At 37.4% G+C, this 18,131-nt stretch overlaps 1 protein-coding gene across 2 annotated transcripts; it reads left to right on the forward strand.

Moving 5' to 3' along the window:
- The first annotated feature begins 10,716 nt into the window (after positions 1–10,716).
- LOC107478532 (two-component response regulator ARR12) lies at positions 10,717–15,649 on the forward strand. Of its 2 annotated transcripts, none has more exons than XM_016098667.3 (6): positions 10,717–11,062; positions 11,479–11,631; positions 11,971–12,375; positions 12,487–12,563; positions 13,094–14,320; positions 15,185–15,649. In XM_016098667.3, the coding sequence occupies exons 1-6, from the start codon at positions 10,945–10,947 to the stop codon at positions 15,266–15,268; spliced, it is 2,064 nt and encodes a 687-aa protein (XP_015954153.1). In that variant the 5' UTR covers positions 10,717–10,944; the 3' UTR covers positions 15,269–15,649. The 2 variants fall into 2 exon arrangements, with proteins under 2 accessions (XP_015954153.1, XP_015954155.1); XM_016098669.3 differs by having other exon boundaries at positions 10,719–11,062; positions 15,197–15,647.
- The last annotated feature ends 2,482 nt before the right edge of the window (positions 15,650–18,131 follow it).

The raw sequence follows: 18,131 nt of genomic DNA on the forward strand, positions 1-18,131 counted from the left end.
GGTGTTGAGATAGGAAATAACTAACCTATGAAGATCGGTATCGACCTCCCCACACTTAACGATTGCACCGTCCTCGATGCATGCTAAGATGTGCAAGTGGACGGGCTGCTACAACTGATGCTTTTCTCCAAAGAATGTGCAGATGGACTTGTCTCCCATCCCAATGAGAAGCTTTTCCTTTCCTTTCTTTGGTGGCCATCCTGAAAGAAGAGGAAAAGAGGAAAAGTAACCTAGAAATAAAGATAAGAAAATAAATACAGTATGGGTGGGTTAATGCCAAATAATAAGGGTCTCAATTACATGATAGCTACAACATGCAAGTGAGAAAATAATAGAAGCAAATGACATATCAATAGTGCAAAAAGTGCAAAAATAGGGGAGAGAGTTTGGGTAATGCAAGGTAGTATGAGTGCATATCAATGCAAATGGAATGCAAGTATCATAAAAGAATAGCATTGACTTATGAATAATAATATCCAATCAGAATAAAACAAGTCATGAAGTACCAGAATAATTCAAGAAAAGATGCAACAGTTGAATAAGAGAATTTTAACACCAATGGAAAAATAATAAATTTAGTAAAGAAAATAAAAATATGCACAAAATTAAAATGCAATGAATGAAAGTATGCAAACAAATTAAGTAAAATAGAATGAAAGTGAAGAAGGATGAGAAGTTAAAGAGATGAAGAGGAAGAAAGTAAGAAAAGAGGAAGAAAGAAGAAAGAAGGAAGAAGAAAGAAATAAGAAGGGAGAAGAAAAGATTAGGATTAGGGAAGAAAAAATAAGATTTCTGGCGCTGATCTAGATAAGCTGTGCGGTGGTTGGAGCTATTTTCAAGTGACGCGGATGCGTCGGTCACGCGAACACATGACTTGATTTATGCTAGTGGCGTGAGAGCAGCCTCGCGTTCGCGCAACTCTCTGTCTCAAACGCATATTGCCAAAATTTAGGGTGACGCGCAAGCGTGCATGGCCTATCTTTTAAAATGACGCGAACGCGTGGGGCACGCGTTCGCGTGGTAGGGCTTGTGCTTCTAGCATGGTTCCAACTCCACTCCATCACAACTTGCTACCATACACCCATTTACGTCAATTTCGCGGGGTCACGCATGCGCGTGGGTGACGCGCACGCGTGGAAGGCTGGATTCGTAAAGGATGCAGATGCATCAGGGACGCATTCGCGTGGCGTGTTTGTGCCTGAGGCACGCCTCCAGCCACGCTCCCACATGACTTTCTGTTCAATTCTCTTTTATCACTAATTCTCCTTTGACGCGGACGCGTCAGCGACGCTGGCGCATCGCGTGCTTCCTCTCTTTTTCTTATGCAGAATGCAAATGCAAATGCAAGTGAATATAAGAAATTATGAATGAACACTAAGAAAAAAATAGAATAAAATAAAACTAAGAATAAAACAAAACAAAATAAATGTAAGACTGAAAAAGAACGAGTATATCATGATGGGTTGTCTCCCACCTAGCACTTTTAGTTAAAGTCCTTAAGTTGGACATTTGGTGAGCTCCCTATCATGGTGGCTTATGCTTGAACTCATCTAGGAATCTCCACCAATGTTTGTAATTCTAATGGCCTCTGGGATCCCAAACTAGGCGCAAAGAGCCTTCAAGCAGGTTAAAGCAAGTGACAAGACCCCAAGAGTGTTGATTGCTAGACTGAATTCCGGGGTCCCAAACCTTGCTTTTGCACCCGTCTTCTTGTTGACCATCTTTGTTCCAACCGGGTGGTACGCAATTGAAATTCTCACTGAGACATCCAAACAGCTTCCTAGACCCATTCAATTGAGATTTTTACTAACTTTTGTACTTCAATTTGGAGCACGTAACCATATTGGACCTTGCATGATAACTCTTACCACTAACCATCTCCCGCTTGCTCTTATAGCCACAAAGAGCTCTATGCTGACCATCTGTCTCAAGTAAAGCATATTCAAGTGAGCTAATTAAGCTTAGAGATGAGAGATTTACCCACTTGAATGAAGGGATGGATGGTGATGGCTTTGGGGGAGAGGCCTCCAACAACTTTGGCAAGGTGATTTCCAGCTCCATTCCCTTGGGCTATTCTTTGACAACTTCCACCTCTTTGCAAGCTTCTTCAATATCAACCTCTTTCTCTTGGTAGCTTTCTTCCAATTCGATATCTTCTTCATTGTTCACCAAGAGCATGGGAAGTTGTGCTTCTTCTTCTTTAATCCCCATATCAAGTCCAATGGAAGAGGATTCAAATGTAGATAAGAATTCATCAATGATTGAATCCATCTCTTGATCATCCCCTTCAAAGTCTTCAACCATGATATGCCTTGGAGGTTGTACACCCTCCTGAACATCAAATTCAAACTCCTTAGAAGGGGGCTCTGTGACTTGAGGTTCCCATGGACATTCTTCATCTCCTAAGTCTTCGACCACTTCTTCCTCTTCAATGATTTCGGCTTCCTCCACTTGTTCCAGTACAAAGTCATGCTCCTTACTGTCCACCGAAGTTTCTAGTATCTCCTTCATGCTACGTTCTTCATTATATTGTCCACATGAAGCCATGGGGGTTTCTTGAGTATCCGAACATCGGGAAGGTAATCGATTGATCGCTTGCTCCAGTTGGTGAAGGGTTGCATGAAATTTTTCCACTGTTTCCTTGAGACAATCCTTTGATTCTTGTTGTGCTCAGCTATCATAAGTAGGATCATAGTGTTCTTGGATTGATGGATATGGACATGGTGTATATTGAGGTGGTGGTTCTAAGTATGGCTCATAAGGTGGTTGGTATGGTGGATGTGAGTTAGGGTCATATGGAGGTGGTTGGTTGTAGGGGGCTTGTGAGTATAGTGGTTCAAAGATATGTTGGGGAGGCAGTTCACAAGCATATGGTGGGCCTTGTTGGTAACTACAAAGGGGTCTACTATATTCATCATCTGGGTACGCTCCCTAGAATGGCTCTTGACCATAGTAATTGGGTGGGTGTTGGTTGTCACAAAAGGGTCTACCATAACTATTGTCTTGGTATGCATTGTAGGATGGTCGTTGTCCATGGTACTTTGGAAGGTGTTGTTGCCAAAAGGGTTGATCAGATCCTTGTAGCTTCTTCCATCTCTGATTGTTTTAACCTTGATACATGTTCCTGTTATAATTTTCATTCCTCACAGCAACATTGGAACCAAACTCAAAGCGATAGGGGTGAGAACTCATAGTAGCTAATAAAAATTAAAAAAAATAAAAACAAATAAACAAGTAAAAGAAAATATTTACAATAACCAATAATAAGGCACACATTTGCAATTCCCCGGCAACGGCGCTATTTTGACGAGCGGATTTCTATCGGTAAAGAAATTCACAAGAATATAATCGCGTTGTAAGTATAGTTTCTAAACCAACAGAGAATCCTTTCGTACAAAAGTTTGGTTGTCACAAGTAACAAAACCCAATAAAATTTATAACCGAAGTATTCAAACCTCGGGTCGTCTTCTCAAAGAATTGCAGGAAAGTATGATTTATTATTGGTTATGAAAAACAATATCTTTGGGTTTTTGAAAGGTTGAACAGGGAAAGTAAATTGCAGGAAAAATAAATTAATAACTAGAAAAACACTTGACAAGATATGAAAACTGGACGTCCTATCCTAGTTATCCTTATCAATTATGATGAGAATTGGATTTTGCTCCCACCTTATTAACCTCTAACTATGAAGGTAAGTTAAGTGGATGAATCAATTTGATTCCTCAAATCCTAGTCAATTCCTAAGAAAAAACTAGAGTTATTGGAATTCAAATTAATCAACAAAGATAACAATTATCAATCACAATGAGTTTGATAACTCAAGTGTCTCCAATTAATCAATTCATCAATTAAAGCCAATAATATAAAAAGATAAGTAAAAATCATAAATCTGAAATACCTCAAATTGCATTAATAAAAGAAATCAAATCTAACATGGAAATTCATAAATTAAATTGGAAAAATAAATAAAAGGAACATTGAACCTGGAAATTGAAAAGAAGAAATCCCAATCCTAAAAGAAATCCTAAATCCTAAAACCTAAGAGAGAGGAGAGAGCCTCTCTCTCTAAAAACTACATCTAAACCTAAAATTGTTGTTGAATGAATGTTGTCTAATGTTGTCCTGAGTCTCTGCATGTTTCCTGGCTTTAATATGTGTTTCTGGGCCAAAAACTGGGTCAAAACACGGCCCGAAATCGCCCCCAGCGATTTCTATTAATTCTGCAGATCGCGCATGTCACGCGTACGCGTCGTATGACGATTTTCTTCTCCACGTGTGTGCTCCAGGCACATGCTTGCGTCGTTTCCACGAAATCCAATCCACGCGTACGCGTCGCTGTGATTTTCTCTATTTCGCGTGCACGCGTGAGCCATGCGTGCACGTCGAAGCTCGCTGGTCATCTCCTTGGTTTCTTGTGTTCCTTCTATTTTTGCAAGCTTCCTCTCCATTCTCTAAGCCATTCCTACCCTATAAAGTCTGAAAACACTTATCACACGTATCACGACATTGAATGGTATAAGGAAGAATTTAAAATACACAATTTAAAGGCTTAGGAAGCAGGTTTTCAATCATAGCATAAAACTAGGAAGGAATTGTAAAATCATTCAAATCATATGAATAAGTGGGCAAGAATTTGATAAAAATCACTCAATTAAACACAAGATAAACCATAAAATAGTGGTTTATCAACAAGTTGCAAATATCTCACTGGAGATGGCAGACAAATCAATGAAAAAAGCATATGGCTTAGTAGAGGATGTCTTAGTAAAGGTTGAAGATCTTTACATCCCTGCAAACTTCATAATCTTAGATACTAGGGAAGATGAGGATGAATCCATCATCCTTGGAAGACCTTTCCTAGCTACTACCAATGCTATCATTGATGTAGCAAAGGAAGAATTAATTTTACAACTAGGAGAGGAGCACATCTTGTTCAAGATGCCTCACCCCAACTCTCCCTCTAAGTAAAAAGAGATAACTGTGTAACACTTAGTGTTCCAACCATCTCTCTCAGTGCAGAGCTTTACTAAGCCCCCAGGCACCAATTCTAAGTTTGGTGTTGGGCAGCCATCGCCAAGCACTGAGAACAAAGGTACTAAGAAGAAAGTATGTAAAGGTTAGAGAGACAAAAAGATCCCCACTGAAGGCCTCTCACCTGGCATGAGAGTTGTCTTCACCAAAAAATCAGCCATACCATACACAGTGAGTCGTGTCTTATCTCTAGAGCATTTGGAGCTCATTTATGAAAAGACAGAAAAAAAGTTCACTGTAAGGGGAGAAATTCTGAGCCCATATCATTCTTCGTAGGGAGCTAACCGTCAAGCTAGTGACATTAAAAGAGCGCTTGTTGGGAGGTAACCCAACCATAGTTATTATTTATGCCTTTCTTTAACTTTTTTTTCTTAATTATCTTCTTTAGGTTCATGATCATGTGTATTAGTCAGAACAGAAACAGAAACGTTCAAAAGTGAAAACAGAATACCCTGGAGAATATGTCTTGCTGGCGTTGAACACCAGACAAAAAGGCAAGAGTGGGCATTCAACACCCACAAAGGGTAACATTACAACATGCCAGCCCTGGAGCAGAGGCTGGGCGTTCAACGCCCAACAGAGACAGAAGACTTGGCGTTGAACGCCAGGAAGAAGGTCCCTCCTGGGAGTTCAACGCCCTGAGTGGAGCAGCAAGTTTGGAGCATGAGCTGGGTGTTCAACGCCCAAAAGGAGGGCAAAGAATTTGAATACCCTAGCCTCTCAGGACCAGTAGGTCCAACAGCATCTTCACTTATCCCACCTTCTTCTCTCTTCTTTTCACACTTCCCTACATACTCTTCCCTATAAACCCTCAACCAATCACATCCATATCTCTTTCCCAAAATCATCATAACTCCCACCAACCCCCACCCACTAAAATTCAAATTTTCCCACCCCTATTCCCCCCCATTCATTCGAAACGCTAACCATACCCTCCCTATGAATAACCCCTTCATTCCACTTATCCCACACACTACTCATACACCTTTAGCCCTCACTTGGCCGAATTGCTCTTCTCACTCCATCTCCATCTATTTTTTTCTTTTTCTACTCCTTTCTTCTCTTTTGTTTATTTTTGTTCGAGGACGAACAAAGTTTAAGTTTGTTGTTGGAAAAGCCTTATTTTTTTATTCCCATTCCCCCTTATGGTACCTAAGGTCAGAAAACCCTTTAGAAAGAGGAAAGGAAAGGTCGTAGCCGCCACCTCCGCATCTTGGGAGATAGAGAGATTCATCACCAAAACCCACCAAGACCACTTCTATGAAGTGGTGACAAAGAAAAAAGTGATCCCTGAGGTCCCTTTTAAGCTTAAGAAGAATGAGTATTAGGAGATCCGACATGAAATCCGAAGAAGAGGTTGGAAAGTCCTAACCAATCCCATCCAAGAGGTTGGGATCTTAATGGTGCAAGAGTTCTATGCTAATGCATGGGTCACGAAAAATCATGACATTAGTGTGAACCCTCATCCTAAGAATTGGAGCACCATGGTCCGAGGGAGAATCTTGGACTTTAGTCCAGAAAGTGTGAGGTTGGCGTTCAACTTGCCTTTGATGCAAGGAGACCCACATCCTTACACAAAAAGAGTCAATTTTGATCAAAGGCTGGATCAAGTGCTCTCAGACATCTGTGTGGAAAGAGCAGAGTGGAAAAGGGATTCCCAAGGCAAGCCTATCCAACTAAGAAGGCCTGACCTCAAGCCCATAACTAGAGGATGGTTGGAATTTATCCAACACTTTATCAACCCCATTAGCAACCGGTCCAAGGTGACCATAGATCGAGCCATCATGATCCATTGTATCATGCTCGGAGAGGAGGTGGAAGTACATAAGGTGATACCTCAAGAGTTGTACAAAGTGGCGGACAAGCCCTCCACCCAAGCAAGGTTAGCTTTCCCTCATCTTATCTATCACCTATATGATTCAGTTGGGATTGACATCGAGAGTGACATTCTAATTGAGGAGGACAAGTCCATCACTAAAAGAAGGATGGAGCATACTAGAGAGTCGGCACATGAACCACAACATGAGCATGTAGAGCCACCTCAACATGAGATCCCTGAGATGCCTCAAGGGATATATTTTTCTCCTCAAGCTATTGGGATCAATGGCATACTTTTGTTGGAGAATTAAGCTCTAACATGAATCAGATGAGGATGGAGCATCAAGAGCATTCCACCATCCTCAATGAAATTAGAAAATATCAAAGAGCTATAAGGAAAGAACAACAGAGACAAGGGCGTGACATTGAAGACATCAAGCGCTCTATTGGATTCTCTAAAGGAAGTGGTAATCGCCATCATTAAAGTGGTCCCGTTCCATCACCCCCTTCTCTTATGTTATTTTTCTGTTTTCCATTATGTTTTATTGTCTGTTCTCTTGTTCTTATTGCATGATCTTTTCTATCTATGTCTTAAAGTTATAAAATGTTCCATATATCTCTCACCTTTCTTAAAAGAAAATTTTTTTTGAAAAAGAAAATTAAGATGCATGAATTTCAAGTTTTACCTTAAGAATAGTTCAATTATCTTGAAGTGGTGGCATTGCTTTTATTTTCTAAATGTATGAATGAACAATGCATATTTAAAATTGAAATTAAGAATGTTGGCTCTTGAAAGAATGATGAAAAAGGAGAAGTATTATTGGTGATCTGAAAAATCAAAAGAAATTGATTCTTGAAGCAAGAAAAAGCAGCAAAAAGCAAGATGCAATAAAAAGAAAAAATTGCATGCGAAAAAAAGAAGAAGAAATAAAATGCAGAAAAAGCCAATAGCTCTTTAAACTAAAAGGCAAGAGCAAAAAAAGCCAATAACCCTTTAAACCAAAAGACAAGGGTAAAATGATCCAAGGCTTTGAGCATCAATGGTTAGGAGGGCCTAAAAGAAACAAAAATCTTGGCCTAAACGGCTCAACTAAGCTGTCCCTAACTATATGCTTGTGGTGTGAAGGTGTCAAGTAAAAAAGCTTGAGACTGAGCAGTTAAAGTCGTGATCCAAAGCAAAAAAAAAAGAGTGTGCTTAAGAACTTTGGACAACTCTATCTGGGGATTTTAGCAAAGTTTAATCACAATCCGAAAGGGTTCACCCAGTTAAGTGTCTGTGGCATTTATGTATCTGGTGGTAGTATTGGAAAATAAAGTGCTTAGAGCCATGGCCAAAACTCTAAAAGCTGTGTTCAAGAATAAAAAAGAACTAAACTAGGAGAGTCAATAATATCATCTGAATTCTAAGTTCATAAAGAGTCCAACACTTTTGAGTTTCAATGGACAGTGAGATGCAAAAACTATTCAAAAGCAAAAAGCTACTAAGTACCGCTCATCTAATTAAAACCGAGCTTCGTTGAAAACTCTAAGATTTATTGTATCTTACTCTTCTTTTTATCTTACCTTGTTTTAAGTTGCTTGAGGATAAGCAATAGTTTAAGTTTGGTGTTGTGATGAGCGGATATTTTATACACTTTTTGACATCATTTTCATATAGTTTTTAGCATGTTTTATTTAAGTTTTATTATATTTTCATAGCTTTTAGTGTAAAATTCATATTTTTGTATTCTAATATGAGTTTGTGTGTTTTTACTTTTTATGCAATTTCAGGTATTTTCTGGTGAAATTGAGGAGCTAGAGCAAAAGTTTGATTCAGAGACAGAAAAAGCACCGCAAATGCTGTCAGGATCTGATCTCCGTGCACTCGAAGGAGCATTTCTAGAGCTACACAAGCTCAAAAGACGCGCTCTCAAGAGCTATGAAAAGCTAACATTCAGGCCTTTTCAGAAATATATAATAGTTCATACTTTGCTTCAGAATTGAAGGCTCAAAACTGGCGTTCAACGCCAGCCATCTACCCCAATCTTGGCGTCCAATGCCCACAGAGAGGTGGCCAGCGTTCAACGCCCAAAAAGGGAGCCCCTAGCCAGCGTTCAACGCCCCTAGGGAGTCCTAGCATGTGGGAGACACTCAAGCTCAGCCCAAACACTCTCCAAGTGGGCCCCGGAAGTGGATTTTCACACTACAAGGCTAAGCCTATCATACTTTTGTAATCCTTAGTCATTAGGTTAGTATATATAGGAGAATATCACCCTTGTTTAGGATCTTCCACCACTTTACACATTTTTACATTGTTCTATGTACAGTATGAGCCACTAAACCTCCTAGGTTAAGGTTAGATGCTCTGCTGAGTTTTATGGATTAATAAAAGTATCATTGTTCTATTTCAATTCGTGTTTAATTCTCTCCTAAGATGTATCTTCGTTCTTCAACCTTATGAATGTATTGAACCGTCAAAAGTTATCTCTATTCTACATGGGTTCAGCAAGTGTCTTTCATCGGATATCAATGAACCACTAGCTTGATTATACATCTCTTAGACGGCTAATCCACGACTTCGTTGGGGACTTTTCGAGACATCAGTTCAGCCGAGGTTAAGGGAGATTAGAGTCTTTGTGGTAAAGGCTAGAACCAAGGCGCAGCATTCTCTGATCCGGAAGATTCGACCTTGTCTGTGGCGTTTTGAGTAGAATCACCAAGGGAATAAACTGCAGGAGCTTCACCCTCATTCAGACTGGATGCGCACTAAACCTGGTGTTCAGCCTAGGGGAAGATTGGCGGCCGCTCAAACCGGTGTTGATCACATACAGCCTGCTATAGAAGAAATCATTCACAGTTGGAGCAGAGAATAAGAAAGTATTAATCAAGAAGTACAAAGCATCTTTGAAGCCTTAACCATCTTCTTATCATTAGATTCACAACTCACTGAGTAACGTTATCTTTATTTTACTTTTATGCACTTAAACAACTAAACAACTTCTTTATCCGCCTAACTAAGATTTACAAAATAACCACTGTTTGATCCAAGCCGACAATTCTCGTGGGATCGACCCTGACTCACCTCAGTATTACTTGGACGGCTCAGTGTACTTGTTAGTTCAGTTGTATGGAGTGTGGGAATCCATGTACCATGCCTCTCTTTACCTGCATCATTGAGTGCTTATCCACCAACCCTGTTTGCTTTTCCTATTATCTATAGATGCTAGCCTACATTCCAACTCGCTTATTCTTTTGTCCATCATCCTATTATTAGTGAAGGGTCATTCGAAAATTACAATTTAGAATAGACCTCCTTTGTTGGTAGCTGAACTTGTTTGTGTTTGTTGGACGCTTTGGTTTGAAATTAAGCTATTTTGTCAAATAAATAACTCAACGGTTCAATTAGTAAGTCAACGGTTGAACCATTAATTCAATAATTCAATTCTTTAACCGAAATAATTGTCGATTCGATTTTAATAACTATAACTGTAACGTTTGAAAAAGACATACTTAAAAACCCTAATAAACGAAAATGTGCACTTAGAGTTCTGCACAGCATAAAAAAAAAAAATAAATTCTACGACCTATAAAAAGTTACTCAAAAGTCAAAATTTTAAAATTACACATCACTAAATAAAAATCATATCCCTCTAAATAAGCTAAAATCAGATGTATATACTCCCAAATCTCTAGTCATCAAATGCTATAAATATTGATTAAAATCTCAAACTAAAATCTTAAACTTAAAAATTTTAATAACTCATACGAGGATTACTTAGAAAAAACAGGTGAAGGACTAGGAGAGAGGGAAAAGAAAACACTTTTTATAAAAGACTAAAATGATTTTTTTTTGTTTTTTTGTTTTTTTTTTTTTATTTGTTGTCTTTAATCAATAGCTGTCCATTTGTACAGGTTTTCGTTACCATCTTTCAGTTCCACGTTCGCTCTTTCTCTCTCTCTCTCTCGCCCCTTTTTCGTTTGTTGTTTCCTATGGTGGTTACTCGCTTTCAAGATTGAACCTTTTTGGGCCCTTTGGACCGTGATCTCTGCCAACAGTTACAGTTACAGTACCCCTGGTTTTTTGTTCTTCTTCTCTTTCTACAGCGCTGGTTAAAGATGACCGTGGAGGACCAAATTGACCGGTTCCCCGTGGGTATGCGTGTTCTCGCTGTGGATGATGACCCAACTTGCCTCAAAGTCTTGGAGAATCTCCTTCGCAAATGCCAATACCAAGGTTCCTTACTTTTGTTCTCTTCTGATTCAGCCAAAACTTCAATTATTGTACTCAAAACAATTTCTTCTGCTTCTTCTTTTTATATCTATATATAATTTTGTGATTAACTCGTTAAATTCGCGGTTAAGTTTGTATTTTAGTAGCTTTTTTGTCTGTGGGCATAAATAATATGTTTAAGTTTTGTGTCTTCATCTTGCAATTCAAGATTTTTTGTTTCCTTGCAAGGTGTACTTGTTCTCAATTTTCCCTAAGTTGAAGACTTTAATCTATATTTGAATTGTTTTTATGATTTTATTGGGTTGTTACATTATCTTAGAAGTATTAATGTACCTTGTCGTTGATCTAGTTTGATGGTTTAGGAGTCATTTGGCTTTTAAGAACCTCATATCTTATTTTTGTGGTTGTTGTTGTTGTAGTTACTACAACTAATCAAGCAATTGAGGCGCTGAGAATGTTGAGGGAAAACAGGAACAAGTTTGACCTCGTCATTAGCGATGTGAATATGCCTGACATGGATGGATTTAAGCTCCTTGAGTTGGTGGGGCTTGAAATGGACTTACCTGTGATCAGTAAGCACATTCACCGTTTTGTATTGACTGGAATTTTGCGTCTGCTTAATTTGCAGTTGTTAGTTAATAACGGATCCAGATTGTTGCAATGACACTTTTCTTGTTTAGTTTGTTTTCCTTTAGTTCCTCCCAAAACTGAGGATTAGCTTGAGAAAAGAATTTGTCCGTTTCCCCCATAATTATTGCCAGTGGTCTCGAGTTTGAGTTATTGGTGTGGTGGTGACCAGTATTTGGAGAGTCATGCTTGCTGTGAGATCTCTAATGTTAGAACAGTGTCCTGAGATTGATGGATTCAATCAGTTGGTTGATTTGAACATTTTTCCCCCTTGTTTTTTGTAGTGTTGTCTGGACACAGTGACACAAAGCTGGTGATGAAGGGTGTTACACATGGTGCAGTTGACTATTTGCTGAAACCTGTTCGGATTGAAGAGCTGAAGAACATTTGGCAACATGTTGTCCGAAGGAAGAACTTTGATCCCAGGGATCAGAATAAGGGTTCCAATGACAAAAGGGGTCCCAATGCTGCTGGGGAAGGTAATCAAAGTATTATATCAGAAGACGGCAGTGACCAGAATAAAAATCTTGGCAAAAAACGAAAGGACCAGACTGAAGAAGAGGAAGATGATGGTGAAGACAATGGAGAGGATAATGATGATCCTTCATCACAAAAGAAGCCTCGTGTTGTTTGGTCTGTCGAGCTTCATAGAAAATTTGTTGCAGCAGTTAATCAACTTGGCCTTGATAGTGAGTTTCTTACAAATATAACTTCCCCATTTTCTTTGAATTCAGAATAATTCAATTTGCACAATATGGTGTTCTTGATTCCTAATCCAAGGTTTCTTTCTGTTGTTACAGAGGCTGTCCCTAAGAAAATACTTGATCTGATGAATGTTGAAGGACTTACTAGGGAAAATGTGGCAAGCCATCTGCAGGTAAAAATTCTTGTTTTGTAGTTAATAGTTGTGCTATATAGTTGTCAACAACTAGTTAAATGAAAATAGTTTAGATCTTATGATTATTTAATTAAAGTTGTAGTTAACAAAATGAAAGTTTGCATAATGAATTAACAACTCTGGGAGAGTCTATTTCAACATAAGTTTATAAATGCTTAACATCTAATCTAATTGAATAATCTGCCAAGTATAAGATTGTAGATATATCTTTTAATTATTTACTATCTTAATAAACAGGATCTTTTCTATGCAAAAGAATGGCTTGAAACTAATTAGCCTTTTTAAACTTTAAATACACATATTCAAGTTCCACTACTGCTCATGAGTTGTTTTCTGGATCAACATTTGAGGTTTTTCGATTATTATTTGTCTATTATGGATTAGCAACACTGCACTTCCACTAGTTTGTTAAATTTCTTGGAAATAGTTCTTAGTTTTCCAGGAGAAAATATTATTTGTGATGTTGTGATGATTGTACATAAACTCCCTGTCATTTTTTTTATTTGCAGAAATATAGGCTCTACCTGAAAAAGGCAACCCAGCAAGCTAGCATGGTTGCTGCATTGGGTAATACCGAATCATACCTGAGGATCGGTTCAATAGATGCATATGCAGAGTTTTGCACCTCTTCTGGTCCAGGAAAGATTCCAAACCCTGCATTGCAATCATATGCCTCGAGTGGTATTTTTGGCAGGCTGAATTCCCCAGCTAACTTGAGCATGAGAGGCATTAGTGCTTCCACTCTAATTCAGCCTCCTGTTCAGCCTCAAAACCTGAACAGCACCTTGAGCCCTCTGGGTAACATTCAGGCATCAATATTTCCGGCAAATCAAACCTCAAGTTTATTGCAAGGAATTCCAACATCAATTGAGCTTAATCAGTCTAAGCAAAACAACTGTACAACAGGTATAACACAAGTAAATCAAGTTAGTTGTAGTGGATTTACTGCTGCCTCTGGCTTCCGTGACCGTAGGCTTACAGTTGGTACAGCAAGCAATGCTCTACCTTCAGCCGCCTGTAATTCACCACAAACACATAATTCAGGAGCATTTAGAAATCAGCCTCCTGTTAGACCGGCTTCTTTAGGCACGGATTCCTTTGATGCTGGAATTTGTGGGCCTTCTAATATGTTGGATTATAATCGGTGTAACAAAAACTGGCAGAATGCAGAACAGTTGTCTAAACTTCCTGCCAATCCCTTGCCACTGTGTGAGCCGTTCAATAATGATCCACTCCCTCCCACTGGCATAAATGTTGCCAACACAAGTACTCGTATTGGTAACAGTCCTGTTGATTATTCATCCAGAGTCGCGATTTCTGTTCCTTTGGAGGATACAAGAAATGAGCTGCAGCGCCAAGAAGGCTTAATTGAAAATATTGTACAGCCTTCAAGTTATACAACACCATCACAAAGGTGGGAAGAACATAAACTTGAATACAGCCAAAACATGAGCCGTCCCTTCAACTCTGTAAACTCTCATGTTTCTTCAAGTCGAGTAACAAGTTCTTTGGGGCATAATTTAAACCAAACAAATGCAGCTTGCAGCAACAGTGTTGATGCCTCATTTGTTGGCCAACTGAGTGGAGCTCCCCCATCAATCATCCAGTGCACTAATGTTGACACAAGATTGAAGTCAAATGATGCCTACATGTTGGAGCTAATGAAGTCCCGAGATGGATTTATTCAGAATAATTTTGGCACCTTGGATGACATAATGGTCCCAATGGTCAAAAGGGTATGATTAGATCTTCAAAAAAGAAAAAAAAAACTATTTACTCCCTTCTTTTAGTTGCTTTAAATGTTTATTCACCGTAGTGTTGATTGTTGCATTCTATCAACATGTATATGTGGTTTGTGTAGCCTTGGCTTTCCTGAACCTGTTTTTCTGTTATTTTGGTGAAAATCATCAACCTTTTTTTGTTATTAAAATTTTTTCTGTATGAAACTCAAGTTCTAAATATTTTTAACTTACCATGATTTCCTAAGCGTTGATATAACATGATGAAGTTATATAAGTGCAATTTGCTGTTATATTTTGGTGTTGTCGTTTCTTTGTATTTTTTATTAACATATGACTGTTTCATTTGAAATAGAATGTGAATGTAATGGCCACATCACATTCACCATGGTACTTTACTGGCAAAAGGTATGAGATTTGAGCATTTTGGAACACTTCTCATCTTCCCTAGTTTGTATCTGAAACAAAGAAATTCAAAATATGCAACTACTTTTCTTTATGAAGGTTCCTGATGTTTGTGTTGGAATAAATTAATGATTCAAATCTCATAAGTTTTGTATGCAAAATTGCAAATAATGTCAAGTCAGTAAACAGTACCTGATAAGAATTGAAGCCATCACATGGAATGTTACCAAATATAGACGCTGATTCTTCGGTTATGATTATCTTATAATTTGGTCATAGTTTGATATGGATTATTTGCTTTTACTTTTGTCTTTTATATGATTAATCCCCATATACCACAGTAGAGTGGTTTGTACGAACTTAATGTACAAGGTAGAACGAGTACACAGCATTTTTTCCCCTTAATTTTGGCGTGCAATAAAAGGTAATTTGGCATGATGGTTACTTGAAAGATAGTTTCTGATGCAGGAACAAAATGAACCGACATTTATAGATGGAGAAATGGGATTTGAGGCTTACCCCGTTGGATCATGTATCTGATTTCTTCTGGTTCAGCAAGAATCCCCGAGGAGCATTAAAATCGTGAGACACTTTACTAGTTTACTGTCCGTGGAGCCAGTTTCTTGTGTAGTTTCTATATGATTAATATTCTCCTCTTTCTTAGGTAACTTGTTTCTCTATGGACATAATTGTTAGGCATCTGATTCGTTCCCTCTTGTAGTTTACTACCCACATTGAAAGATTTCTGCTGCTTTCTTAGATTGAGGAATTGTAATATGAATGTGTTCCTTGTTAGTTGTTTACTTGTGCCCCTCCCACAAAGTAAAAATGTTATTGAGCAGGGAAATTTAATGGAATTATGTTTGCACATACTTTATACAAAAATGTTATTAAGCACCGACTGATTCTCTCCAAACTTTATGATGAATACGCTAACTATGGATATGATGCTATGATGCTGGAAATAAACTGATTTATATCCCCTTTAATTCAAATTAGCAAAGCAATATCTCCTTGTATAATATGAATTTTAGGCATTTATAATCTCGATGTGAATGAGTCAAATTGTTTATTCTTCGGTCTATCAGTGAATTATCTCTTTTGAGATTGTCAAAGATATTGCACTAAAAATATTTGTTATTGTTTCGACTCATATTCCCACTCTACCAGCTCTAAATGAATAAAATATATGCATTAAGATACCAAGATTTTTTTACTATTTCACATATTAAGGGATTTTACGTGGAAAAGAGAATGTTATATACTAATAGACTCGGATGCATAACCATAACTATGGTTTCAATATACAAGATTTTGTAGCACTTATCAACAAGACTCTATATTGGGATAAATGCGGATTGAATTGGATATGATCAAAATCTCGATTTGATTCACACTAATCATCGGATCGGATCCAATATCCGTGTTTTTTAAGCTTGAATCTGATCCATACATTGCGCATCGGATCAGATCAGATTTTGGATATATCCGTAAGATATAAAAATATTTTAAAACATTTATTTTTATTAAAAATATCAATAAAATTCCCTTTTTTCACTCTTTTAAACATGTTTACTCTTAAAATATTATTAAACATATTTTTCTTAAATAAAAAATTAAAATAATACAACATATATGATCATTATTAGTTGAAATAAAGCATAAAAAGTATATTTACTTATTTGTTTGTTTATTTTTTGCGGATCTGCAGGTATGCAAATTGAATATGCAGATACCTACTTGAAATCCACAATCCAATCCTATTAGTGTGCAGATCAAATCAGATCCGATAATCTTGTGGATTGGATCAATATCCACAATTTTTTGATCGAATTCGGATAAACACCGCAAATACGCGGATCCGATCCGATCCATGAACACCCCTCTATATTTATGATCTTAGTTAAGATTGGTTCAGAATTATGGAATCCTTTTCTACTAGATAGGAAGGGCTATTTTAAAAAATGTACTTTTAATTAATTGCTCCAAAGATTCTATATCTATTTTTATGAAAAAAAATCTTGTAATGAAGACGATTGTACAAATGGCACTTCAAACTTGGAACGGATATGAAGGAATTAACGATACTTTATTTTTTGAGTTGTTCTACTAGATCAGTCGCTCAAGTCTTTGGTATGTATTTGGAGCTTATGAAAATAATGGGATCACTTCTTATAGACTCATTGAGAATGATTATGATCTAGCTCATTACCTATTAGAAGTAAAAGATGGTGGGAACTTCATGGACAGAAAAATATTGTTGTTAGTTTGATAATGATCGAATGACATTATTTTTTCGGTCTAAACCAAGGAATTCCTTAAATAGGAGGAAGGGGAGGGAGATATTTAATAAAGTAATAAGTAAAATAAAATAATAAAGACAAAGGCTGATAGTGTAACATCCTTACTATTAGAATGTCATACTTCCGGCTGCGTCACTTTGATAGCGAGGATATTATGACGACTTCTATATACTTAATAGCAAAATGGGAGCCTTTAACTTGAAACCATATAAACTTTTATGTGAAAACCGAAAATACTTTTTCTTGAAAACGTACGTACACACATACAAAACCAATCACATCACTTCATATATATAATAATAATAATAGTTCTTTATACAAATAACTTATAAACATGACAAGTCATTACAATCACGACTCCTATCACTCTTTACAAAAACATAATATACATAGCAAGGAAAAATAATAACTAAACTAATACAACAATATCACATAAGCAAAAGCGTAAATATCTCTTCATAAGCTACATCGTCCGTCCTGGAAAGAGAAGTCTGTAAGGGGTGAGAACCTAACCACACGGTCTCACCATAAGAGTTTCAAAATTGTCACAAGAAGATATATAAAAGAAAAATGTTTTCAACCGCAGTGATCATCACTAGTCTTATGAAACTTTTTGAAAACTAACGGTTAATTATTTGAAAATCCAAATTTATATTTCCCTTATGAAAATTTTAAAAGTTACGTAAACTGTATGAACAACCAACCTATTCTAAGTATAGGTTTATTAAGTCTATGCTGAACCAGCTTGATTTTTCATATTTTACTAAACCTTAAACATAAATCAATCACGTCTTCGGCCCAAGTATAATCAATCAGCACTCAATCCACCACAATCCAACTAACCAATCACAATTACAAGTAATGAAGTTCAAATACAATCAAGAGCAATTACAGCAAGTATAGCAATTAGTAATCAAACATAAATATTCATATAAGCAAACCAAATACAATATGCACACCCAAACGATATCACATAGATGCACATGATGCATGCATGTCCTATTAGCCATGAGCTCACGTGTCAGTTAAACTACCAGAATCCGACACATTCGATAGCTAACCCAGACATTGTATCTCTGTTGCGCACTAATATCTCAGCA

The sequence above is a fragment of the Arachis duranensis genome, chromosome 3 (genome assembly GCF_000817695.3).
Source record: "Arachis duranensis cultivar V14167 chromosome 3, aradu.V14167.gnm2.J7QH, whole genome shotgun sequence".
NCBI lineage: Eukaryota > Viridiplantae > Streptophyta > Magnoliopsida > Fabales > Fabaceae > Arachis > Arachis duranensis.

Bases quoted from the DNA above. Each gene is read 5' to 3' on its own strand.
- LOC107478532 (XM_016098667.3), top strand. From the start codon at position 10,945: ATGACCGTGGAGGACCAAATTGACCGGTTCCCCGTGGGTATGCGTGTT. The intron at 11,063-11,478 runs GTTCCTTACTTT...TTGTTGTTGTAG, and splicing joins TCGCAAATGCCAATACCAAG to TTACTACAACTAATCAAGCA. The intron at 12,376-12,486 runs GTGAGTTTCTTA...CTGTTGTTACAG, and splicing joins TAATCAACTTGGCCTTGATA to AGGCTGTCCCTAAGAAAATA.